Consider the following 27,961-nt stretch of genomic DNA (forward strand, 5'->3'; position numbering starts at 1 on the left):
AAGTAACGAGTTAATAGTAAATGTTGTAATAATTTCATTTTACTTGTCTTTTACTGGTTATATTTTCAGTTAAATCTCAAGAACGGGTCGACTTTCAAATCAAGTAAAACGGCGCTGAAAATGCTTCAAGATTATGGTCGACTGTCAAATTACCTACGTCACGTATTGATTTTTTATCTGCAGGGTGCACTTGTGTGTATAGTTAACACTGAATCATATAACGTTAATTAGTTACTGACTGAAAGAAATATTTCAGTTGTTAGTATAAAAAAATAATAACACTGGACTCCGATATTTTATATCCAATATCAAATAATATTTCATACAACCCGTCACTGAATATTATTTTATTTCCATATTTCGTCCAGAATATTCTCGATAGTTTAACTCAAAATTTGTTCACATTGTTTTCTCTGTTTCCATGGGAACATGTACTTCACGTTTCCAAACGTACTCTGAGAATATGAAACAAAATTATCCAAGCTGATTTGATGTGAACGACAATTTACACCTTGGAAAATACAGCAACTGGGATGTGGAGAAATCGGGATAAAACTTACAGCAAACGTTATAGATTTTAGAGAAATCAAGTTGTGTTTGTACTTAGTGTCACGTAAGGAGCACGCATCACGTAGAATGAGACACTGGACAACTAGCGCTGCCGTCAAAGACAGCAAAACAACCGGGTTTCCAGCCTTCGACAACAATAACGATTTATGCTTTAGTTCGACACAATGAAAGTATATTTGTGAGATACGCACATGCGGGTGAGTTTAGATAGAAGTTTATAAAATACTTTGTTATCCATAGTAATTTCACACTGTATTTTATAGAGACTTATTACGGAATATTATTAGACTTTTTCATGTTAATGGATGTTATTTTGCCCATAAAAAATAGACAAAATGTACAACAGTACATGAAATTTTATTATACTGTTGTAAGGTTGTTCCTTCGTTAGAAAGATATTTTAAATTATTTATCTGCTGAAAGTTATTTAAAGTCCAGATAACGTAAGGGTAACAAAGTAGTTTACTTCTTACTTGACGTTTGTACAAGCGTTAAACACTATTGTAACTTCTAGGCCTTTTTTACAAGGGGCATTCCAATGTACATACCACGCTAACTATACTACATTAATATGAAAAACAAAGTTAATTCTACAACTTTACGGCTGATCCACCAAGAAGCTGTAAAAAAAATAACAAAAAACACGTCTATGTCGGATTAAGGTTCAGATGGACCTGGGACCAAATTTTTACACCAACTGTTAAAAAACACACTAAATCTCGTGATATATGTTATTTTTAATAAACATTTTCTAATGATGCGTGGTTTTAATAGAACTATTGTAATAATACAACAGATGTGACAAGTGAATTCTGGGAAGATACTCTTTATCTGATGTACATATTGTTCATGGTAGACTTTAGTTTTTCAAAGTTAAAAGGTTCTTTATTTTTCTTCTGTCTCTTTACGGTCGGTAAAGTTAAAAATGTGTATTGGAGGATTCAGGTTTGGTAGACCTTAGTTTCCCGCCATTTTGACAGGTTTTTGCTCTTGTGTCGCAAAACATTATCTTGTTACAATTCTACATACAGTGAGTACGATTGATCTACAATATTTGTGTTTTTTGGTTTCTTTTTCAGAAAACATCGTTGTTCGCATCATTCGTACTTTCCCAACGTGATAGAAAACGATCTTTCAGCAGAGGCGGCACTTCATGACTTTCATCAACGTCCAGGTAAACACCGCGGGGTCAAGTACCGTTTATAATGTCACAATAATTTCTACTTGATAGATATTTAAAACTTTTAAATGACATTTATGCAATAGTTGCTGTAAATATTTATCAATAAAAATTTCAGAGTTACACTTAACATTTTTTTACGTAAAATACGAAGATTGTAAGATGTTAATTGGTTAATGGCAGAATATTATTCATAATTGTTTGTTAAAAGTGGATGATATAGTAATATATTATACAAGTAAGTTCAAGATGTTATACTATCACCAAATTCTTATTATAATAAATCAGTTTCGATGAGTTTAAGTTTTTCTAAAACTACGGAGGCATAACAGTTGTAATTTTAACTGTCAAGCTTAGTTCTCAGAATTCAAAGAAAGATAACTTTAAATTCGAGATCATAATATTTTCAAAGTCTAAGATCAAAAGACATGACAAAATTAATAAATTGTCCAAAAGCATAGTGAAACTTGAAGTCAACAGAAACAGACATTCCTGAATACCAGTAACAATATTTTTACTTGTACTGTAGTTTTTTGTTATCATGTCTTCAGGTGAGCCCTTCAGTATTACATCTTAATCTTCCTCATGCACATGATTAATTTTATCAGATCTTTTGATATACATCAATAAAACTGGCTGTATAGATCGATAACTATATAATGAGAATTTAACACTTTAATACTTTTAATACGTTTTTATCAATAATATTTGAAAAAAAGGGTGTATCAGAAACAATGTAACTCTTGGGTCACTAATTTTGTATTTTATTTTCATGTTTCACCAACTGGAAAGACTTTAGTAACAATGGCAGGTGAAGATTGTTTGTTTTTGAATTTCACGCAAAGTTACACGAGTAATACCTGTGCTAGCCGTCCCTAATTTTGAGGTGTAAGAACAGAGGGAAGGCAGCTAGCCCTTACCACTCACAGTCAACTCTTGAACTACTCTTTTACCATCTTGTAGTGGGATTGACCGTCACAGCATAATGACCCCACGGCTGAATGTGCGAGCATGTTTGATGTGACGAGGATTTGAACCCGCGCCTCTCGGATTACGATTTGAGCACCCTAATCACCAAGCCATGCCAGGACCATAGATGAAGTTATTTTCACGTTGTTGTTTCTAATTGTTTTCTTACTTGTTTCACAAGTAAATCTAAGCAGATCAGTGACTCTTAATAAACAGCAAAATGTTAGTTATTAATATACATATGTGGTATAGGATAATTGTATATTTTACTACTGATACATTAAGAGCAGGAAGTAACAAAACATATCACTTAAGCAATTCGTAATCACCATCTTTTCATTTATGGTTTGTATTTTTCACTTTAACTTGTAGAAAAGACCAACTGTTCTTCTGCCAGCTTAGAGAATAAAAACATATTCACCAATCAAGGTGTTTCAACAATACTATAGAAAAGAAAAATTCTGGGTCCTCACTTGAAGCAACGTTTGAGAAGAATTCATATTAAGTTACATCAAATAATACGCCCGAATCGCCACAGCCAGTTAGACATCAAAACAACATCGAATCAAGATGTGAAAAGGAATTAAAGCCACTGTGTCAGTACCTTGAAACATCTGTTAGCAACAGTGGGGATTTTGACTTTCAAGAGTATCAAAGAAAACGTAGTGAAGTTCAAGTTAAGGAACATGATAAAGCTGATAGCGTAGGTGAGAACCTTATACTTACCAAGAGAAAAGACTATCAACAACACCAGGAAGGAAGGACAAATGAGAATAATAAAACTCAACATGATCATTCTTCCGATTACCAAGATTGGAATTATATTGAGCCAACTTCACCAATAAGAAATCCTGATAACTTAAAGCAGTCAGGAAATATGGATTTCACCACATCAAACAAAACCAACTTTTCTGGTCGTCAAGGAGAACGGCCAAAAGCAATACTACCAAAGACAAACATTCAAATAACAGGAGATCACCACTTTTCTACTACCACAAAGGACATCTTTCGCGGTTTGCAAGGTGAAAAGGTTCAGCCTTTTCGACCTCAAGGCAATATCGCTACGGAAACAGGCGTTATATCAACTGAAACAACTACAAAGACAGCTTATGGATCTTGGAACAAGATTGATAGACCAGAAGCTATAAAACCAAAAGAAACTTTAAAATCTGAAGGTCTAATGGAATTTGGTACGACTTCAAAACACGAATTCTCAGAGAAGAAAATCGACATCGTTCGTGGAAAGGGGCCGGATACTGAAATCAAAGTTGGTGGTGGGAGTTTCAGTGGACGAACAACGAACCAAGAAACTTACAAATCAATAACATCGGGAAAAATGGAAAGTATGAAACCTAATTCAACGTACGTTAGAAGCGACAGTTCTTTTCAACAAGAAACGACGAGTAAAAGTGACTTTCAACCAATAACACAAGGACAACGTCCTCATGCAATCAAACATGAAGACAACTTGAAGCATTCTGGTAAAATGGAATTTTCCACAACAACTCAGAAGGCGTTTGTGGCAACTAGTGGAGAAAAGCCAAACCCGATAAGGCCCAAAAATAACTTGTATGTTGGGGAGGGCAGTATACAGTCCACAACTACAACTAAAGAATCTTTTGGTGGACTGATTGGTGAGAAAATAAGGAGTATCAAATCAGAAAGTAAAACTGCTTTATTTAACCCCAAAACAGAAGACAAAACTACAGCTAAAACAGATTACCAACAATTGGAGGGGACACAGTGCCAAAATCTAATTAATCATGCAGATAATTTAAATGTTGCCCAACGTATGAATAACAGTTTTGAAAAAACTACATCTGAATCAGATTTCAACCAATACCAACAGGAATATATCAGCCCTATTCGATCTCCTTCAGACAAATCAAAATTGAAAGGACAGTTTTCTTCTACAAAAACAAAGCTAGAGTCATATGAAGAGAATAGGAAAACCCAACATAATTATTCTTCCGGTTACCAAGACTGGAATTATATTGAGCCAACTTTACCAATAAGAAAACCTGATAATTTACATCAGTCAGGAAATATGGATTTCACCACAACAAACAAAACCAGTTTTTCTGGTTGTCAAGGAGAACGGCCGAAAGCAATACTACCAAAGACAAACATTAAAATAACAGGAGATCACCACTTTTCTACTACCACTAAGGACATCTTTCGTGGTTTGCAAGGTGAAAAGGTTCAGCCTATTCGACCTCAAGGCAATATCGCTACGGAAACAGGCGTTATGTCAACTCAAACAACTACAAAGACAGCTTATGGATCTTGGAAGAAGTTTGATAGACAAGACCCTATAAAACCAGAAGGAACTCTGAAACCTGAAGGTCCAATGGAATTTGGTACGACTTCAAAACATGAATTCTCAGAGAAGGAAATCGACATCATTCGTGGAAAGGGGCCAGATACAGAAACCAAGATTGGTGGTGAGAGTTTCAGTGGACAAACAACGAATCAACAAACCTACAAATCAATAACATCAGGAAAAATGAAAAGTATGAAACCTAACTCAAAGTACTTAAGCAACAGTCCTTTTCAAGAAGAAACGACAAGTAAAAGTGACTTTCAACCAATAGCACAAGGACAACGACCTCATGCAATCAAACATGAAGACAACTTGAAGCATTTCGGTAAAATGGAATTTTCCACAACAACTCAGAAGGCGTTTGTGGCACCTAGTGGAGAAAAGCCAAACCCTATTAGGCCCAAAAATAACTTGTATGTTGGGGAGGGCAGTATACAGTCCACAACTGCAACTAAAGAAGCTTTTGGTGGACTGACTGGAGAGAAAATAAAGTGTATCAAACCACAAAGTAAAACTGCTTCATCCAACTGCTGAAATGGACCACCAAAATTGGGAGAGGGCATAGTGCCCAAATTCAATTCGGCCAACATGTAAATCAAAATTTTGAGAAAAACTACATCTGAATTAGATTTTAACCAATACCAACTTATAAGCGTGAAAGGAAGCACAATGCTCAAATCCAATTAAGCACGCAGATAACTTGAAATTTGGCCAACGTGTAAATAAAAGTTTAAAAAACTACATTTGAATTAGTACCAACAATGCCCTTATCCACTTAAACTTGTAGATTATCTGAAAGTTGGAGAAAACATATCATAGCATTAAAAAAATACACGAAACTGCAAAGTGTATATCTGAAGAATCAGAAAGGAGAAGTAAAGCATCTGGGAAAAATAAATCCATCGTCTCTACAAGAAATGATTTTCAACAAATACTTATTCAAGAAAGATAACAAACAACAGAAGCACGGAATAATATTAAGTTGAACGGAACAACAGATTTTAACACTCCTACTTCTTCAGAAACGTCAAGTGCTGAAGGATCAAATACAAATATACTCCTTTCGGATGATAAGGACCTGAAAATATTAACGGCAGGTCGGACAAAGGTAAAAATAAATACCAATAAACCACAACAGGCATATAAAACTACAATGAATACTTCGTTGATAGATAGAAACTGGAAGATAGAAAAATGTGCACCTTTTAAACATCCTGAAAATCTCAAATAAGTAGGAAAAATAGAATTCGAGACGAATTCACAAGTTTCTTACATTGATGACGCTAAGGAAAACGCGAAATATTTAAAGCCTATATCATCCTTCTCGTAACAATAACTTTGATTCCAATAAGTTACTGAAGCCAAAACAAACTAATAAACACGGAGCCAATTTCATCGAAAGGAAGTTAAATCTGGAAGCAGTCATGATTATTATGGGGATATTATTCCAGTAAAAAAACAAAAATGACGGCAAGCTGGAGTTTGATGGAAAAACGGAAAATAACAACAGCTCATCCAGTACTGCGAATAGGATAAAGTAAAACTAAACAAACCCTCAAATCACCAGGTTTTCAGTAAAGATGCTGCTTTGGAATCCAAAATTTATGGAAATAATATGAAAGAAGTGGGTAGTTTGTTCCAAAATTACTGTCCCATTTTGCAGCTGGAAAAGAAATATATCCTTAGGTCTGCAATCCATGCCTGAGCATATATATGGTAAATTATTCTCAAAGTAAATTATTACAGAAAATATTTGGACTGTTGTTATTCGTTGAAAAATGTTAAACTTTATAACCCTCAAATTAATATTATTTTTATACCGTTAACTATCGAGTAGGTCCACATGTACTGCATAAAATTGGTTAATTTTATGTGCTTGTATATTACGACTCAAATAATTAAAACTGGTTTAATTGGGCTAGCTGTGCTCTGCCCAACTACGGGTATCGAAACCCAATTTTTGTCGGTGTGATTCCGAAACATACCGCGGTGCCACTAGGGTGTAATTGATTTTTTTTTTGAATGTCGTGCAAAGATAAACTAGAGCTATCTACGCTAGCCGTCCCAAATTTAGCAGTGTAAGACTAGAGAGAAAGCGGCTAGTCATCACCGCCAACTCTTGGGCTACTCTTTTACCCACGAATAATTGGATTGACCATCACTTTAAAACGCACTTAAAGCCGAAAGGGCGAGCATGTTTTATGCGACGGCGATTCAAACCCTCGACCCTCAGATTACGAGTTGAGTGCTCCAACCACCTGGCCATGCCGTGTTGAAGGCAATTGATTGTAACCATTCATTTCATTCAAACTATCCATGGAACGACAGCAACCATTAATTAATTAATTTTAGCAGTATTAATGATATTTTATGAGTTGTGTCATCAGAAATTCTACAGCTGAGAAATTCATGAATCCATAAAAACATATTGGCGCATGAATAATTTAGCGAAATGCGTTTCGAAAGCCCAACGGCATTTCTATTTGCACCAGAAATATATACGTACAAATGACTGTTAATTAATAGACTTATAAAAGATGTACGTATTGTTAGAAAATCATGAATTTTCTTTTTCAAAATGCATAACAAAAAACATAGCAACATAAGTGTTTAAAATCGCGAGGTTATTTTGTAAAACCTGAAGTCTATAGCTTATTTCAAATATTCATTTTAACACCAATTGCACGAACAATCTCAAGCTATTACGAAATACATTACATGAAAGGAATCACTGAGGAACATTTTAAAACGTTCACCGTACTGTCGAATGTTTTTAGTGCAAGCTATATATTCATGGCAATTGTATTTTCAAAACAACTGGTATGGATATGAAAACTTTAATTAAAATAATAAACAGAAAAACGTTTCGACCTTATTAAGATATCTTCAGTTTTTTTTGTGTGTGTGAATCTGAAAATGACCTAAGAAGGTCGAAACGTTGTTTTGTTCTTTATTTTAATTAAAGTTTAAGTACCCATAAGATTTGTTTGTTTGTTTTGAATTTCGCGCAAAGCTACTCGAGGGCTATCTGCGCTAGCCGTCCCTAATTTAGCAGTGTAAGACTAGAGGAAAGCAGCTAGTTATCACCACCCACCACAAACTCTTAGGCTACTCTTTTTACCAGTAAATAGTAGGATTTATAACGTCAACTTATAACGCCCCCACGGGTGAAAGGGCGAGCATGCTTGGCCATGCCAGGACCCCGTCGTAAGAATATATTTTTACTTCAAGTGGGTTTCTCATCATCACGAATTGATGGCAATAAGCCATACATTTAACCTGACGATTCGTTAAGTCACTTAGAACATATGAACAAACTACAAATGGACTATCTGCACTGCTCCTACTAGGAGTAACGCACTACGAATTTTAACGTCATAAGCCCTTAAGATTACTTCAAATGCCCATCGGTTATCAATCACATTGAATACACGAACCCTTCACAGCGTTCTTTACAAAAACATCATTTCAACACAGTATCTAATAGGCATGACCAGGTGGTTAAGGTATAATCTCAGGGTCGTGGGTTCGAACCCCATCATACCGCACATGTTACCCTTCCGATTAGTAATCTGATAGTCGCGGAAGCGTTATAATGTGACGATCAATCCCACTATTTGATAGTAAAATAGTAGCCTAAGTGTTGACGATGACTAGCTAGCTGCCTTTCTTCTTGTCTTACACCACCAACTCCTGAACTGATGTTTTACCAACGAATAGTGGGATTCACCTTCATTTTATAACGTCCACACGGCTGAATAGGTGCAACGGAGATTGGAACCCACGATCTTCAAATTACGACTGGAGCGCACAAACCACCTGACTATGCCGGGCCCCGATGTAATCGGATTGTAATTGTGTGAATTCGAAGACAAAACGTAGTGCCAAAGGGGGCGTATTTATTAACACATTAGAATATGCTAGACCATTACACGCTGTGGAACCACAAAATTTCGCACAATTCCAGTTCAGAAGCATTGCACGGGTTATAAAAGGTACATATCCAGACCTGAGAAATATGTGCACCTGAAAGTTGTAGCGAAATCATTTTATCGTATTCCAAGAGAGCGAGAGAAAAATAATGAGGTATATATATACTTACAAATATACACGTTTATATAGATTAAATAATAAAGGGTATATGTAAAGAAAAGGATGGATCAATGGATCCAATTATTTGTTAGCAGCTAATATTTAACAGCTATCATCTCACAATTCGTAATTTCACGTAAACACAATATTAATGTCAAATGTTCTGTACCAGTTATATTCCCACATATATATTACTATCCTCTTTTTGATGTACCATTTATTTAATACCATTACTCACATTCAAGTTATGTCATTGGATTACTTGAAATGTCTACTGACGGTAGTGTCATTACGATAGTTTTAGTGTTTTAAATCAATATTTGTAACAGCCGGAAGTGTAAAATTTGGTTTGTAACTGAAAACTTATTGTGTTGTTTGGTTTTAGTAATACTCGTTTTATAATAACTTAAAGTGAACTGTTAAAGACAGTTATTATTAGCCTGAACTATTAGTTACAACGTTTAATTGTTACCGAACTTGAATTTAAAATGTTCAATGACGTATTGTATGTTTAGATACAGCTATAAACAAACATAATTCTACAACAGTTCCTACAAGTGAGGAAATGAATTTAAGAATTTACAAAATAAACAAACAAAACTGTGATTTTTCTTTACTACATTCACCTTGTGAATGTAGTATAATGATAGTGACAGGAAACTCTGAACAAACGGCCCGCTATTTCAAGAGAGTTTATTTTATGACAGGCTAGTTGTTTGGATAATTAATATTTTCATCAACACAAGTATTATATATATTACATTTTGTTACTACCAACTACTACTAATAGATGTTGCTTAGCGACGACTAACTGTTTTGACTGATTTACTTCCTCTAGTTTAAAACTGAGTTACTCCTCAAACAGAAGTCCTATATTTTCACGATAAAATAAAACTAGTAATGGATGAAAATCTGCAACATATTTGAGAGAGCCAGTTTTCATTAAGGCTTTCATTTTGTTTTTATTTTAACGTATCTTGGCGCAAACAGATGACGGTCAAACTTTCGGTTCAACTGAAAGAATATTTCCGACACTTGTCATGACTTAGGACCAAGTCTGTATGCCTGATAAAAAAGATGTCTCGCAGGAAATCTGTAAAAAGTGAAAGAAGTCTGAATATATGTAGTAACCGTACGCCCGCTGTGGTTTGGGTTAAGGTTCTGAAAGCTTCCACACACTAACATCATTTATTAATAATCTGGTTCAAAACGTGCATTGGTCAGTTATGTGTATGTAACTTGAGACCACATTCTGTTTAGTGGAGGGTGTTTGTAAACTCTCAAAACAAACTCGTTTTTGTGTGAAGTTTCATTAAACTTACACTTTGGTTAACCCCACCCCTTCATCTACATATCTTAGTTGTACCTATAACGTTTGGAAACTGCAATTACTTTGAGTACATAACAGAGTTTTTTTCCATTTTATTTATAGAAACTAGGGTATTTTGATACTGTTTTATATCCTACGAAATTTTACCTAAATATACAACTAGTAAAAACAACAACAAAGACGACACTAAGTACAGTAACCACACTAACTCTACCATGTCTGGTAGTCGGGTTACTCGACTTGGAATCTGTGAGTCACCAGTTCAAATCCTATCGACAAATATGTTTGCTCTTTCAGCCTTGTGGCTACTCTATTGTTTTTTGTTGTTTTTTTAAATTTTGCACAAAGCTACTCGAGAGCTATCTGTGCTAGCCGTCCCTAATTTAGTAGTGTAAGACTAGAGGGAAGGCAGCTAGTTATCACCACCCACCGCCAACTCTTGGGCTACACTTTTACCAATGAATAGTGGGATTGACCGTCACATTATAACGTACCCACGGCTGAAAGGGCGAACATGTTTGGCGCGACGGGGATGCAAACCTGCGATCCTCAGATTACAAAGCGCACGCCTTAACGCGCTAGGCCATGCTGGGCCACGGATGTGCCAAGAAAAAAAGAGAGTCATTTCAAAGTAAAATAGCTTTCAGGTCACACTCGGTATTTATGTAAGTCTAATAAATAACTAATTTCAAAGGTTTAAAAAGCAGTCACACGCCTTAACACGCTTGGCCATGCCAACAACATTGTAACAATAAAGTGGAACTAAACTTCTTGTGCATGTATATTCCACTCTCTAATCTTTAAATCACTTTATACAATATAACCTATAATTCCACACATTTGCTACACAAGTCTTGCATGTAATACATCTAAATATATACTTATACATATAGAGGGTGGTTCAAAATTATCAATTCTATTTTACGATTTAATAATTAACTAACTAAGGAAATGTAAACATGTAGTTTTTAACATCTTGAAGCTCAACTCAAATAGTTTTCTTGATATATCAGTAGATTTTTCAGTCCACGTTTCCTACAAAATGTACACAGTTACAGTGGCGATGGCATCCATTAACCTGGTCTCCAGTTCCATGATGTTTACCATAGGTATGTGGCACAGAATATCCTTAACATATCCCCATACTTCTTTACATTCTTCTGTCTGTAATTATATTGACTTTAGTCTCAGTAAGTCAGATAAAAAAATCAACCTTTTCTTGCACAGTTGCCACTACACATTGGAGTGAGTAAAAACAAACGTGACAATAAAAATTATGCGAGTCAGGCTACAACATGTTGCAAGCTGCATAGTTCTATTTCTTTAGTTATATAATTATTAAATCTTATAGTAGGAAACACAATTTTGGACCATCCTGTATTTCTCAAAATCCATATGACTTCCACACTTAAGAATACTATTCACAACTCTTATTTTTCAATTCTGTGAAAAAAATTCCTATTTCTATTCCATAAAGGTACATTTTTGTCTAGACACTCACACAAAGCTACTCAGGGTCAGTGTGAGCTGTCCATTTTGAATCATGCACTTAAGAGACTAGAAAGAAGACACTCAGTCGAAAGCCATTATTATCAACTATGATCAAATAGAGGGATTTGACCATAACCTTTAAAATGTAAGCATGGCTAAAAGTGCAGAATGTAATTTTTTTTCCTTTTTTGGCTATTACGGCATCAAAATCAGAATCTTTCAACTGACCACTGAACCACATTCAGTCTATTTTACACAAATAAATACAAAGAATATTCAACACTTAAAAAAAAAAAAACACTATTTTTCTAATCCAATCTCACTGGCATTCTTATGTTCTATTAATTTAACTAAATTGAAAAATGAATTATTATATAATCTCAAAGAAATAAAAACGCATTATATAATAGTGAAGAATTTGTAAAAATTACAAAACAGTAAAACATTAATACAGTTAATTTATTGTACTACTTGTATTGATAGAAGTATTTTCTATATAGTGTTTATGAATCCTGATATTTTTTCTTATACTTAAAATAATTGATATAGCTTTAAAGAAATAACAAATTGTTTATTAGAGATATTTTGTTTTTAACTAATTTAAAAATCAAAAAGGACTCATTGATATATATATAGAGTTGTTTCATATACAAACTAATAACGGATGAGGCAAGAGAAAAGAGAGTCATTTCAAAATAATACAGCATCAAGGTCACTCTCGATATTTATGTAGGTCCAATAAATAAATAATTTCAAAGGTTTAAAAAGCAGCATAAGAACAGCAGTGTAGAATTCAAATCCTAATTTTTTAATTTTCAGAATTATAGTGATAAGAAAAAAAAAATCTCGTGGTTAACTTTATCCACTGCAACTTGACACAATATATCGTCAGATTTTGTCTAGTAGTATTAGAAGACCTCATGAGAACAAACATAAACAGACTTCAACAGATTTTTTCAGTATATACTTAAGTAACTTATCTTTATACCTTCATTTGTTAGTAACTCCTATAAGGAGTGATGATTTATGGACTTATTACCCTGAAGATAGCCAGAAAATTGTAAATGTATTTTTAACCTGATCTGAATAAAACTGAAACAAGTGACATTTACCGAGTTTTGGGAATGCTCCTGCAAATAGAAAGCAAGCTTTAAGTATTTACTATTACAACTTCTATATATTTATAGGTTAATATAGTCAAAGAAAAAAGATTAAACTAGTTATTTAAAAAAATAACAGCAAGTAACAGAAATATCCTTTTATTAAATAACCAGCAGTGAATAAGATGGCATTTCTTTATAAATGAAATCATTATCTATAATGAAACACATCAAATTCATGGTCTACAAACTAACATACACGTTAGTTTCAATAAAGTTCCCATATACTTAATAACTAATATTTTGTATTTGTCCCACCAGGGCTTGTTTCTAGAGGGTTTGCAGGTGGGGCCATATACTCCTCTGGTTCTTCCTCTTTATCACTGATGTACTCTCCCCAGTCTTGAATAGGAGGTTTTATACTTTCTTCTTCTGGAATCTTAAGTTGTTCCTTGACTTCCTTGGTAGATGACAAGTTCTGATAAATACTCATTGCCTGTAGGAACAATTAACACAGGAAATTAGAAGTTTCATATACAACTTTTAAAACATAGATTGCAACATTTATCTTAGCTGGAAACGTTTCTTCTTATCACTAAAATATGATGAAAAGAAATGATTCATGAAGGATGTAGACACCTAATCTTTCCTATTATCACTTGTTCAGCAAAATGCATTGCTCATAAGTAATGCATGGGACAGAATGTAAATTTATTTTAGAGTTTGTCATGGTTTTTAGTGACAAGTAAAATACTTACATCAAACTCTGGAAAGATTTATTGTTATCACAAAATAAATAATATATGACACCTTACGGTAACAGACATATACTGACTGGCTACTTTGTGATGATCCCCCCTCCCTGAAGGACATCAGGTTGAAATATGTTTCACTGAGGTAATACAGTAGGATTGCTATGGAATATACTCTACTAGGTTCTAGAAGGCATCTTATTGGATTACAATCCATTCATTGTGAAGTATGGACTGAAACTGGTTCACAGACCTAAGTAAAGTATTATAATAGTGAATATACAAGCTTAATTGGACTGCAATGCAATTAATGCATTGACCAATGAGGATGACTTATGCTATGCTCTCCAGAAAAGAAATAATCTACGAATGACGTAAAGACCAAATGTACTCTTTGGTTCCTTTCCTTGTACACTAGTATGGTTAGAAATAATCATTTACTGACCAATATTACAGGTGTAATATCTCTTGCACATTGATATTAGGGTTTATGATACTGAACATTTCATTTCCTATTATTTAATTAGACCAGGATGATGCACAGTTCTAAAGCAGGGCTCATGTTAGTGAACATTTCAATTCCTATTACTTAATAAAAACAGGATGATGTAGAGTTCTAAATCAGGGTTCCTATGTTCCTTTCTTAATTAAACCACGATGATGCACAGTTCTAAATTATTTAATGGAAAATTTAAAATACCATAATCTCAATAATCTTTCCCATAAAAACTAAACAAGTTAAAATTATGGGAGGCTCAGTGGAACATGATATTTTTACAGAGTGGAATGCCCAATAAAATTCCTACATGGCATATTCTTTAGAAGTAATCACCACCATTATACAAATGGAAATGAGAGTAAAACATTATTCATACATTGTTGTGAGAAAACAAAATCAACTACATTATTTAAATAAAAATTCAGAGATACAGGTTTTGAATGAATAGTTAATGTAACTTTATTCCAACTTTTTGACCACTCATGTGGCCATCATAAAGTAACTATTCTTCACCCTCAAAATAAACAACAGTTGCTCGATGATGGCCGGAAAGGGTTGAAATGTTGTAATACAATTAAACAATCCACTCAAAAGCTGTATCTCCAGACTTTTATTTATTGTGCACATGTACCAGTAGGTAAACCTTATGATGCTCTGCTACTACACAATAAAAACTTGTAGATCATGTACTTTTGAAAAATCCTTAATAAAAGCTTGCTTACAAAGCTGTCCATTGTTTTATCCCTCTTCCAATGAACATTGAGTGGTAATTTCCATCTTTACCACCACTTTCAACAAATCCTGATAGCAAGTGCCTTCAAAGAGCTGGGTAAATAAATGGTCTTTTATAATGGTGCTCTTGCTACAAAGGTATACACTATTATATCTTTTGAAAAGTTGAAGAAATTCTTATTTTTACCCATTGTCTAACAAACTAAACATAACAATATTTCACTTTTGTATTCTTTAAGGATCAACCACTCATTTACCACATCTCCTAACCAGCAGTTTTACTCATTTAAATAAATGAAGAATCCTACAGACGTGCTTCTTGGTCCCAATGAAGTGACTATCCAGTACACACACACACACACTCTATACATTTATTGTAACTTAAGTATACTGAATGTTCTGTGATTTAATTCAAGAAAAAGAAGAAACTGCCTATTTTAACCAGTAAGCACTCTCAACTATTTAAAAAAAAAATTAAAATCTGAATCTGAAAATCTCCCTTTTTGGTTATGAATGTTATCAAAATATATGAACAGTTTTCCACCATTCCTAATTATGAAACAATACCTCATTATTTAAGTATGAAAACTGGCCTGTCATTATAATCATGGAACACTCAAAATAGCATGGGTTGAGAATTATGTAAGAAATAAATTTTTAAAAACAGGTAAGTAAGTTATCAAATCAGCAGCTTCAAGAAACAGAAACTTTCAGTTGAACTTAACTTCAAAATTGTATACCAGAAAGAAATGGAAAACATTTTGCTACTGGCATATATTACAATTAATTAACAAGTGGAAACTTTAATAAATAGTTCAGTAATATTTTTTTGCCATTTTAATGACAAAAAAATATAAGTACATAACTTTAATTTTATGTAAGACATCTTTAACTTCCATGTAGTGAAAATATTTAAAATCATTATGTATTAGATAAACTCAATATCACAGAAATAAGATATTAAGGTAAAAAAATACACACAGTAACTAGAAGGTAAATAGAAAATATAAAAACAGAAAACATTATAGTTTTCTTTTTTCTAGTTTGTTTTGACTTAACATATTTCCAACACTGATCATTTACAAGAACAGTTTTACAAATTAGTAGATATTAATAAATTACACAAATCTAAATTTGCTCTATTATAAGGCATTTTTATCTTTTACTTATGATTTTAATTTCTAGTCTTTGATGGACAAAATGTTCACAAAATTAGATCAGTGACAAGATCAGGGCTGTGAAAAATAACTTTCAACTATTATTTTAATATATTTACTGTTTGCCCTACAATCCACAATCTAATTAAACTTCAAACACACAAATATTTGAGAAATTAAATTACTTCATGGACCTTAAATATATATTTTTATTGTGGGTCCTGTTGTATTTTCTTCACACAAATAACAAACATGGTACAAGTTCCACAAGCATATCTCAGAGAAAGATATATTTGACAGACAATGACTTTGATAAAAACACTCTAAGTGATAGAATGCATTTACTTACTTGAGTAACCATACTTCATATATATCCTGTGTTAGTTGGAAGTAATGATGTATTTCCTGTTTTAGCTTATTTTACTGAAGGCATTTACATACTGTTCTGCTATAACCAGAGATGCAGCATCCATGCCATGCTATAAATAACAACCCAAAATAATGTGATTCTTTAATCAATTGTTATTGTGTTTCATTACTAGGTTGTCTCAAATTTATCATGTAAACAACCAATACCTGAAAATACATCATTAACGTATACGTGAGGGATGTGCTGTTTAAAAATATCTAATCAAAAAAAGAGCTTCTGGCTGTTACAAAAGTGATTTTTCACAAGCAAACATTACCACAGAACACTGTACACAAACATTTTAAGTAGAAAGTGTCTGATTAGATCACAGAACTTTGAGAAATTTGCTCTGTATCTTATCTCACAAAGTTGGCAAGAGAATCTTAACTTTGAGATAAACCATAATTATTATTATTTATGAAAACATAAAATGTTAGAACTTCCAGTTACATAAATTTATTAAATTCATGAAAGTGTCAGTGAGATGAGTTTCTATCATATACTGGCACAGTGTGTAAGTATAACATTAAAGACAGTAAACAAAAACAACAACAAAAAATAATATTCAGATAAACACTCATTTTCAGTGTTCATAAATTTTCAAAGGACAGTTGTTGTTTTTTTTGTGTAAACATCTGAAAAAAACAAATTTAATCAATGTGAAACAGGAAAACATATTCATGCAATAAAACTGGTTTTCAAATCTGGAAATTATGAAATCATTGTTTCAAAACCTTTTACCACAATTACATTCAAGTGTGTAAAAATTATTTCACCCCATGGATACTCAGAGTAATAGGATAACATTTCCGGATTAGTAAGTCATTGAAAATTATAATTCAACTGTCTTAAAGTAAGGGAAGAAAAATAACTTAATCATCCATCAGTAATGAAAGCCAACTAAAGCAAAGTTTGGTAGTCCAAATAACAGTAAGTGACTGAAAGAAACCACTTTAATTTTTCTTTGCAAAATATAATAAATAAATATTACCAAACTAAAATATCAACCTTAAAGTATTTTTAAGCAAAACATCAGTGAAACAGCACTGGAGCTATGCATTTCCTTAAATTTAATAATCTGATTTACAGGTGTGCACTAGAGAACTAAAGTTATACATCTTGGTTTGAAAACAATTCTTGTTTTGGAATGGTTTTGCTTACAGACAGAAAAGTAAATATATCTTACCTGTTTTTTTAATGACTCTGCAACAAAGAGTAATGACTTCGATCTGGCATTGGCTTTTGCAAGAATGGCTGCAGCTTCACCTGACATGAAACAGATGAAACTTATTCATACACGTGTGTGAAATGCTTAAAATAACAACTGTAGACATAGCTTAAAACTTTCACTCTGATATTCTGTGGAATACTTCACACTGACAAAACACCTAATCAATCTGTCCAGTATGAACTGCTACATAATTTAGCACAATGCAAATTAACTTGAAAATGCTTGAGATAACTTTATTAATTCACAAGTTTCAAAGTGATCGGCAGCATTAACTTGCACAGCCAAGACCGATATTTATAAAGATAAAACAGAGCTTCTCAAAGACACATTCCAAAGTTTCTGTACAAATAATCAAAGACAAAAATTTGTAAAATTTATATGCATTAAAATGTTTATTGTATCTAACTTTATTTTAATTTTCTTCTTTTTAAGACATGTTTTTACAGATTTAATACATCAAAGACCCTAAAGAATACTAACTACACATCCATAATTAAGAATGAAAATTTTATTTATTTAAACATAGGAAATCACACAGATTATGTTGTTGTAATAAGTAAAATTAAATGACAAGATGTGGCATATATGTGTATATATATATATGATAAATAATACATCTTACATATTTATTTAACAAAAATCTACTATTTTAAAGTTAAAGATATATACAGACTGTCATACATCTTTTGACAAAAATTTAGAACTCATATGCAGTTGAAAGAAGTGCAATGCTAAAATAAGAACAATGAAACAATTAGGATTATTTCAGGACGAGTCTATATTTCTATTGTACTCCTTTTAATTGTTGTGTGTGTGTGTGTGTATTGGACAAATGCTGATTCAAATCATTTAATTCAAGACTTACTTTCAAATCATTTTAGGGCTATGTTTAGGAACTTATTGAGCATTTAAGATTTTCTTACAATACTGTTTGTCAAGCAACTACAACAGAAGCTTACCTTTTTTTTTCTTTTTAAAAAAACAGCAATAAATAAATTCACAGACATGACTTATTTTGCTTCATAACCAGTTTTTCCCCTGAACCTTCAGCATTGGTTAATATTGCACATGTAATACTTGAATGACACAAGGAAAAAAAAAACTGGTTATAATCAGTTTATTAAATGAAGATTACAAAACGTAAATGACTTCCACCTTTATAATTAAAACCATGACTTTTTAAATGGATGGGAAATCACCAAACAAAAATACTTCTAATGAAGATGTCTAGCATGTTTTTATGTTTGTGTATGTTTTTCTTATAGCAAAGCCACATTGGGCTATCTGCTGAGTCCACCAAATAGAATCAAACCTCTGGTTTTAGCGTTGTAAATCTGTAGACTTACAGCTGTACCACTAGAGGACGAGATGTCTAGCAAGCTATTTGTAAGGAGCAACTGACTATAGTAATCTTTCACTGTGTACTTGTAAACAAAGAAACTGATATTCAAGTGAAAAGAAAAACAACTATCACCTCATTTAGGAACAATCCAGTCCAGCCTATATTGCCATAAATCTTATGCATAACAGTTTTCCTGAGCATAATGAATAAACAAATAACTTCACAATTAAACATTTTATTAATAACTTAAGACCACCTTCTGGTATGAAGTCAGAAAAAAAATCCATTCTTGATTTATAAACTTTAAAGAACAAAAACAAAAAGGGCATGAATCCACTAAGTAAGTCTCTTCCAAGCAAGTAGTTTAAACAAATCACAAACAAATTAACAGTCAAAATTAGAAACATCAACAACAACAACATAGTGATGTAAGTCTAAGTTGCCAAACTGTTATATAACATTGACCAATAAACCACATCTTTGTTGGCAGTACATTCTAGTCTTTCAAATATCAACTAACATCACTATTAACCTAAGTCTTCTGTTTTACTTTCCTAGTTTCTGCCTTGTTTCCTCTCTTAGATTTTGTTACCTCAGTAGGTCCCTGAGAAATACCCGTTTCATCCAATTTGGAATCTCTTAAAACCTTTCTTTAGCTTCTTCTTCAAAGAAATTCTCTGCTGACATTAATTTCAATTAAACTGTTACTCCTCTCCTGTCATAGATCTTCTTTTATACACTGGGCTTCTCCCCCCCCCCCCAAGCTTTCCACTAGTTCAATCAAATTCCAAATGTTAATCTTCTTTCCTTTTTTTCCTCCCCTTTCTTTTGGGCCTTTTTAATTCATTCTTCAGGCCTTCGCTTAAATATGCACACATTGTGAGAACAAATGTTTGATTTTTAGTGAAGTTTATGTTAAAGATATTTTTGAAACTATTTCCCCATTAACTTTTGTCATGTCCTTCACTGTGCTAATTTTAGTGAAGAATTATTTTGCATAAAAACATATTTAAAGTAGTTTATAAAAGGTGTTGATGCATATGCATTTGGTGGGAGATGGACTTTCTTTTTACTTGACGTGAAACACTATAATCACAGCTGCACTCAAACTAAATGCATTTTATGCAAAACCAAACATGTTGATCGGGTGCTTTTTCAGCAGTGTGGCATTTTCTTTGCCAGAATGTCATACTGCCAAGTTTTTTCCTTTACAGAAAACATACCAAGTGCCTAGTAACCAATTTTAATCATAAGAGCCCAATCCTTTATAAATGTTTTCTTGTTTTCAGACTGACTTATCTTAACTTCAGCATTACCACATACAAGGTGCAAAGATGCTTTCAACTTTGACATTGCCACATGCAAGGTACAAAAATGTTCTCAACTTTGAAATTGCCACCTTTTCCAGATTTGGGTCAAATTTTTTAACTGCTGTATTTTCCACTCATCTGTCAACTATACATGCATGCTCTTTAACACCTTGAGACACTGACAGCATAATGTTCGTGCTTTTTTAACTCTATTATTTCATTTTTTTGGGCATTAAAAGATGATCACTTGCATACTCCACAAGCAGATCATTGACAGGAGGCAATAATTTTTTCTGAAGATATTTGGTAACAGTCTTCAAATATCTTCTCACATTTATGGTGGCATGTTTTTAAAGATAACATTTTTGCAATAACGATGAAACAGATTCTTTCTGATCTCTATGCCAGCAAATTAACTGTTCTGTTTTTCAACATCAATAAACAGAGATTTTTTTCCATATTGTACTGAGACAGCACTGCTTTTTAAAAATGAGAGCATCAGTGACTTGGGTTATATAGATTTCTCAGTAGAGAATACGATCTAAAGGGTAGTCCTGCTAATATATTTTTAGAAAACTATCAAAGAGATTTCAAGCTTAGAAGAAAGTGAATCTGTTCCAATAATGTCAGTGATGACTTCAACAGTGGACAGGTAACTTCACATTGTTTGTGAACTTCTCTCTGATCTAATACAGAGATCACACTGTTTACATACTCAAGAGTTACTAGTATAATCAATATTCAACACAGTGCCTGAAGAATTCCATCCAGGTTCTTTCAAACAAGATATTTCAAAAGCAGGGTCCTAAATCATTCCACATCAAGGGAAATGTCTTAGTTCTACACACTATAATGTTCTCTACAACAACACTTTCTACAAACATTTTTCTGAACAGCTCTGCAATCCCATCACATGATAAGAAGTAATAACTTTCATCTAAGAACTTCTGTTTGTGTGACATACTCTTTAATAAGACACATATTCTGTTTCATTATAACACTGGTACTCTCACTGTTGGAGATTTCAGACAGGATTTTCACTGCAAAATATCTCTATGTTGTATTGAATTTAGCTTTAGCCAAAACCCAGTTTTCAAGTCCTTTAGAGGGCATAATAATTTGCTTAAAGGCAAATATGTGAACAAGGAGTTTTCTTTGTAGAGCTTGAAAAATCCTTTTCCTGAAGATAAATCAACTTTTAATTCCCTGTGAATCAACTTACGGTAACAAACCAGCACTAAACTTTATTTGTTCATGTGAATATACAGCTACCCCCAAACTGTAATAAAAAGTTTCCATACATTATCTGGTAAAGAACATTTAGTTCAATATACAGTGAAATCTCTAAAACAGCCTCTCAAAAACTAATCGACCTCTGTAAATTGAACACTCATTCTGGCACTTTAAATATACGCTAAGGTTACCCCTGTAACCTGGTGTAAAATGTGATCCTAGACAAGGCCAATTTTGAGAGATTTCATTTAACTGTTAAGTATTCCTACTCATTCTTACCCAGGTAAAAGTGAAAGAAGTACCACTACATTTCCTTAGGGTTTCTTCACTGTAAGTACAACAAAAATATTTCCATTTAATTAACACTTACTGTGTTAAAAAAGTCATATGGAAGTAATGGGTATTCATTTTTGAGGTATGCTGATGATCAAGATGAAGTTTTTTTTAAAAACTGGCTTCAAACAGAACTTGTATAATATACAGCTAGAAAAACATTGATTAAACAGATATTTAAACAATAATGAAACTTTGATTTGCTTTATATAATTTAATTTCTCATTGCAGCCCTTATTTTAAGAAACTACTTGACAACTCTTTGGAAATTTTACAAAAATCTCAAAATTGTTTGTTTTGAAGTTTTTAAAGCTACATTAGGGTTATCTCTGCCAGCTATCCCTAATTTACCAGTGAAAGACAAGAGAGAAGGCAGCTAGTCATCATCACCACCACCCACTGCCAATTCTTGGGCTACTCTTTTACAAACAACTAGTTGGATTGACCATCACATTATAATGTCCCCATGGCTAAAAGGGCAAGCATGTTTGGTGGGACAAAAAAATATACCTAGTGAAATTTTAAAGCTCACAGTCTTTGAAGAAATATTTTATCAGAATATTAATTAACTTACCTAGGGCTTGATTAATTTTTCCATTTTTTGTGCCTCAGAAGCTAAGATTCGGGCCTTTTTGTTTCCTCTGCCCTAATGATATCTGCTTCTCTAATACCAAAGTTAATAGAACAAATTATAATGAAAAGTTAGGTTTATAATAAAACATAAGACTCAGATAGTGTGTACACACAGTCTCTATAATGGTGTGAAACCACAGAATTTTCTATTTCTACCCTTTAAAACACCTCAAATTGGTCTTCTTATCCAAAAAAACAGCTTAGTCAACTAAATTATGTATCCTATTTGCACAGTCCCAGATTTAAACCCTACTTCAACTTGATTTTCATGTATTCAAAAAAATTGTGTGATTCAATATTTTATTGGTTCCACCTATAATTAATATATAGCAACAACATACACACAGAAATAGTATAAACAATGAATGTACTGTTGTTGATGAGTTAGTTGTATTTTAGAAAATACATATCACTTATTCCAAAATTATATTACTACAAAACATATTAATACTACACAATAAAGATGAAGGTATGTAAATTATTATAAATGATTTACTATCATTTTCAAACTACATTCAATGTCAAAAGATAATATTCTTATAACTTACATGTGTATTTAACACTCTAGAAACAAATATTTTATTTCTAATATTGTAGAAAGCACATTGTTGAGATAGCATTAATATTCATCTCTGTCAAGATATAGAGCCAATTCTAACAATACAGCAATGCCACAGAAGCAGATACAAAACAGTTTAACACATAATGCATTAAGTTTATGTACATAAAGTTCAAATCAAATTATAATATATGATAATGATATTGTTACCTTTTGCTTTAAGTATATTTACATAAGGTTTAAATCAAATTATAATATGATAATAATGTCATTACCTTCTGCTTCAAGTGTATGTACATAAAATTTAAATTAAATAATATGATAATGATGTCATTACCTTCTGCTCTAAGTGTATGTACATAAAGTATAAGTCAAATTATATGATAATTATGTCATTATCTTCTGCTCTAAGTGTATGCACATAAAGATTAAATCAAATTATAATATGATAATAATGTCATTACCTTCTGCTTGAAGCATATGTACATAAGGTTTAAATCAACTTATAATATTATAATAATGTCATTACCTTCTGCTTGAAGTGTATGTACATAAAATTTAAATCAAATAATAATATAATAATGATGTCATTACCTTCTGCTCTAAGTGTATGTACATAAAGTATAAGTCAAATTATAATATGATAATGATGTTGTTACCTTCTGCTTGAAGTGTATGTACATAAAATTTAAATAAAATTATAATATGATAATAATGTCGTTACCTTCTGACTCTAAAACTGCAGCACATTTTTTCCTCTCTGCTTCAACTTGCATCTGCATTGCATCTTTTACCCTCTCGAGTAATTTTATATCCCCTAAAAAGTAAAATATAGTAGTTAGTGCATATTTATGGATGAAAAAAACAATAACATATACAAAAAATTAATTCATTCAGAAATAAATCCTTCCATTCTCTTCAAGGTGGTTATCCTCAACAGACAACCAATTACTTTTAACTTGCAGCAAAATTCTTTCATAAATGTTCTTATTCAATAAAAGTAGGAAATATAAATTAATAATAAAAACCTAAATTTAATTTTATCATCAATGCAATTACAAAAAAAAAAAAGTTTAGTGTCATGTACAAGTCTCGTTACTGAGTATTTTCACTCTGAGTAGCAAAGATAGAGCAGATGAGTTAAGAAACCAAACATTCTACCTGCTACGATATAACTTCCAAGATGTGACACACAAGCACAGGTGGGGTGTTCCCTCACTTTTTTCTCTGTGAGACATAGCACACATTAAACATTCACAATTATTAAGTAAAACTTTTGTGCCCCCCCCTCAAAGTTTGGCCCCAAACCCCCTCCAGTAGTATAGTAAAACTAGCTGATTTCTCCCTTTACTTGATTGGTTTGTGTTTCTTTAACATTTAAATGTTTTAAAAAGATACTTCTAGAAATATGACAGCCAAAAATATTGTTAATAACATGGGAACCAACTGATGAGATACTACATTATAACCCTTATATATAAGAACAATACACTGAATTAAATATTTTCATTACCAGGTTGATTTTAGGATTTGACCTAACTTTATAGTACTTCATTCTATAGTGACAGATACAATTCCATAAGATTTAATGGTTTTGTCATCACATACACTCTTTCATAAAAATTAAATTTAATTACATATCTAACAGTTCACACAAAAAGAGAAAATAATACTTACTGATCTCATATCAAAGACAATCAATGCCCCAAGAGCTGCTGGCTTCATTTATTTCTTCTGTAAATAAAATAAAGAAGGAGAAATAAAAATATTATCCTAGATTTTAAAAGCACAATATCATACATTACATGCTTCTCAGGTTATATTACTTTATATAAAAATTTTATGCAAGAATCATAACACAATAACAGTTATAGGTTACCTACCTACTATACCAATGTTAAGACTCTCTCTCTGAACACACTGTCTAGACTGATTTTACCAAGCTTGGATATCATTATTGTCTGAGCTAACTGTGTAATGGCAAATTCTGGATTTTCCACTCCATAACTGGCCTGCAAAGATAACAATACCAAATTACTTAAGTTACATACTTCATAATGAGTCTTAAAAATCTTTTATAGACATAATTTCTAAACATCCAACAGTACTCAAAGTTTGTCATTGGCATCTGTTCGGTCAATGCTGAAATATTTCAGACACCCACTTGATCAAATAAGCAAGTAAATCTAACATTTATTTGTTTGAATCATTAAGTTATTCGAACAGATTTTTCAACACTAAACATGTTGTATACTGAGAAATACTATAAAACAGACTGTATTTAATTTTAATATCTGACTGAGATAAAGACTGGCTGTAATGGTAAGGTATTGAAATGTGGGTCTAAGATTATTAATAATGATTACAGAAACATATAGATGGAGAATTGAAAATAAATCCATTATTTGTAATATGATAAATGTTTAAGCTCACTCACAAAATACCATTCAACATTATTTCTTATATATTATTTTAACACTCCTGGTAAAAAATTACTTTGTCACTTAGCACGAATAAGCTTTATTGCTTATATTTTCTAGTTTTGTTTGTTTGTCATCAAGCACAGGACAACTATCTTTCCTATGCTCACTATGGGCATCAAAACCTAAATTTTAGCATGCTAAATCAGAGTTACCACTAAGCCAGTAAGAGGCCACTTATTACATTTTTAAAATGGACCAGTTTAAATTGATAATCAACATCCTATAGTTTTATGTAGACCTCACTGGCTTTGACCTGTTGTTTATCATATAGTTCATACAGTTCTGTTTGTTTGGTTTTGAATTTTGCACAAAACTACTCAAGGGCTATCTGTACTAGCAGTCCCTAATTTAGCAATGTAAGACTAGAGGGAAGACAGCTAGTCATTATCACCCACCACCAACTCTTGGGCTACTCTGTTACCAACGAATAATGGGATTAATATTCACATTATAATGCCCCCACGGCTGACAGAGCAAGCATGTTTGGTGCAACAGGGATTCAAACCCGTGACTCTCAGATTACGAGTCAAACACCTTAACCCACCTGATCATGCAGGGCCAGTTCTGTTCTATAGAAAAATTTAAATGCCTTTATTTTCCTTCTCTGTATCACACCTGATGCTGTGGTAACTCAGAGAACCAACTTATGGTCATGTAGTTTTCTTTATACCTTTGTTGTGTTTTACTTAACAGTTAAAGTTCAGAGTTTATGCCACTTGTGTTTCAGTAAAATCATTAATACACTTTTATGTTATAGTTTAAATAGCTCTAGTCAGCAGTTCAAAAAGGAAAGAAAACAAAATTGCTGGCAGTAGGTGCTATTAGCCATTTGTATTCCCTCTGGTCAACAGTTCAAAAATAGTGACAGTGACAGATACCTTTTGCACCTTTGCCATAACAAAGATATGGCTAGCAAGTTTAGTAGCAATGAGAATGTAGCCCAAGACCCTCAAACCATGATTCCCCACCTCACTTATATCACCACATTTGAAAAAAAATTGTAAAAGAAAAAAAACAACTTATAAGATTAAAATTGGAAAATGCACAGATAGCCCTTTATGTTACTTTGTACATAACAACAAACACATTAATGATAATTTGATTACTTACATAGTTGGAATAATCAGAATCCCTAATTTTATTAATTATATTTTGTGACAAATGATTTTGTTATAATTTTGATTATTCAATTGGTGGAATAATCAAACCAGTAAAAATATGAACCAATAATTTTCAACTCGTTGATTATTTAGTAACAATCAACTTAATCATAATTTTAATGAAACAATTGTTGGAATAATTAAAAACAACAAAATTCAGAAACTACTATTTTTATTAATTCTTTTAATTGTAATTTGGATTAGCCAATTCATTTATGTGACATTAATTCACACAGTTACTGTTTAAATTAAAGAATTAAATAGCTTAGATCTGACTAGAAGTGTACGAGTTAACAGTTTTACTCATTTTACAAATAAATAAAATATATACGCACGAGAAATCCAAACTGTTAACTCAAACAAAAAACTGAAAACAAATTCAATAGCTATGCATATTTTTGAAGCATTAAACAAATAAGATAATAAAACAACTGCTAATCTTTAAATCTGACAATTTTTTGTAGTAATGTTCAACATACTGAGTGTTGAAAAGAAAAAATTCAGTCAGGATGAAAACAACTTTCAATGAGGCACTTACAGATATGGGAAGTATATGGAAGAAAAACTATCTCAAACCAATCTTTAAACAGGAATTTTTTTTTATATCAGTTTATATATTTTTAGTTCCTGACATAAATTAGATCCTTAAATTTGCAATATGTCTCTAAATAGAAGTACTTCTATTTATAAGTTAATCTCCTAAATCATAGCTATGATTAGTTTGTACAAGCCTATTTCTTATTACTCTGATGCATTGCATACAGTACTAAAAACTCATTATAATACACAGTTAATTGTTCATTATGCACCTTGATTTATAATTAGAAAATAATTATATTTACAAGAATTTTAAAGGGCAGGAAACTGGAAGAGAAACAATAAGATTTTTGTTCTTTTACAATGTATAAAAAGAAAACACTTCAATACAACAAACTTTAACAATACTGTCTTACCTTGTAAGGATCAACAACATGAAGGTATAGGACCCCATCAATAATTAGAGTTACATTATCTGGAAAACATTTTAAACACTTTAAAACATGAAATTAGAATAGTCCAGCAAAGCAAGTTTA

General features: G+C 32.2%; 1 protein-coding gene and 1 pseudogene across 2 annotated transcripts in view; one reads left to right on the forward strand and one right to left on the reverse strand.

The window, feature by feature from the left end:
• The first annotated feature begins 285 nt into the window (after positions 1-285).
• Positions 286-6,006, forward strand: LOC143246237 (uncharacterized). Its single transcript, XM_076492612.1, has 3 exons — positions 286-767; positions 1,650-1,744; positions 3,092-6,006. The coding sequence occupies exon 3, from the start codon at positions 3,597-3,599 to the stop codon at positions 5,574-5,576; it is 1,980 nt and encodes a 659-aa protein (XP_076348727.1). The 5' UTR covers positions 286-767; positions 1,650-1,744; positions 3,092-3,596; the 3' UTR covers positions 5,577-6,006.
• A 7,194-nt stretch (positions 6,007-13,200) lies between these two features.
• LOC143232341 (stomatin-like protein 2, mitochondrial) overlaps positions 13,201-27,961 on the reverse strand; it is a 28,579-nt pseudogene continuing 13,818 nt past the window's right edge. The window contains exons 6-14 of the transcript XR_013017500.1: positions 27,842-27,900; positions 25,129-25,257; positions 24,923-24,979; positions 23,970-24,062; positions 23,583-23,590; positions 22,628-22,699; positions 17,791-17,870; positions 16,545-16,674; positions 13,201-13,551 (exon numbers count right to left, since the gene is read on the reverse strand). The product of XR_013017500.1 is annotated as a stomatin-like protein 2, mitochondrial (transcript). The remainder of the gene's footprint in view (positions 13,552-16,544; positions 16,675-17,790; positions 17,871-22,627; positions 22,700-23,582; positions 23,591-23,969; positions 24,063-24,922; positions 24,980-25,128; positions 25,258-27,841; positions 27,901-27,961) is intronic.

Source organism: Tachypleus tridentatus, chromosome 1 (genome assembly GCF_004210375.1).
Source record: "Tachypleus tridentatus isolate NWPU-2018 chromosome 1, ASM421037v1, whole genome shotgun sequence".
In the NCBI taxonomy this organism is placed as follows: domain Eukaryota; kingdom Metazoa; phylum Arthropoda; class Merostomata; order Xiphosura; family Limulidae; genus Tachypleus; species Tachypleus tridentatus.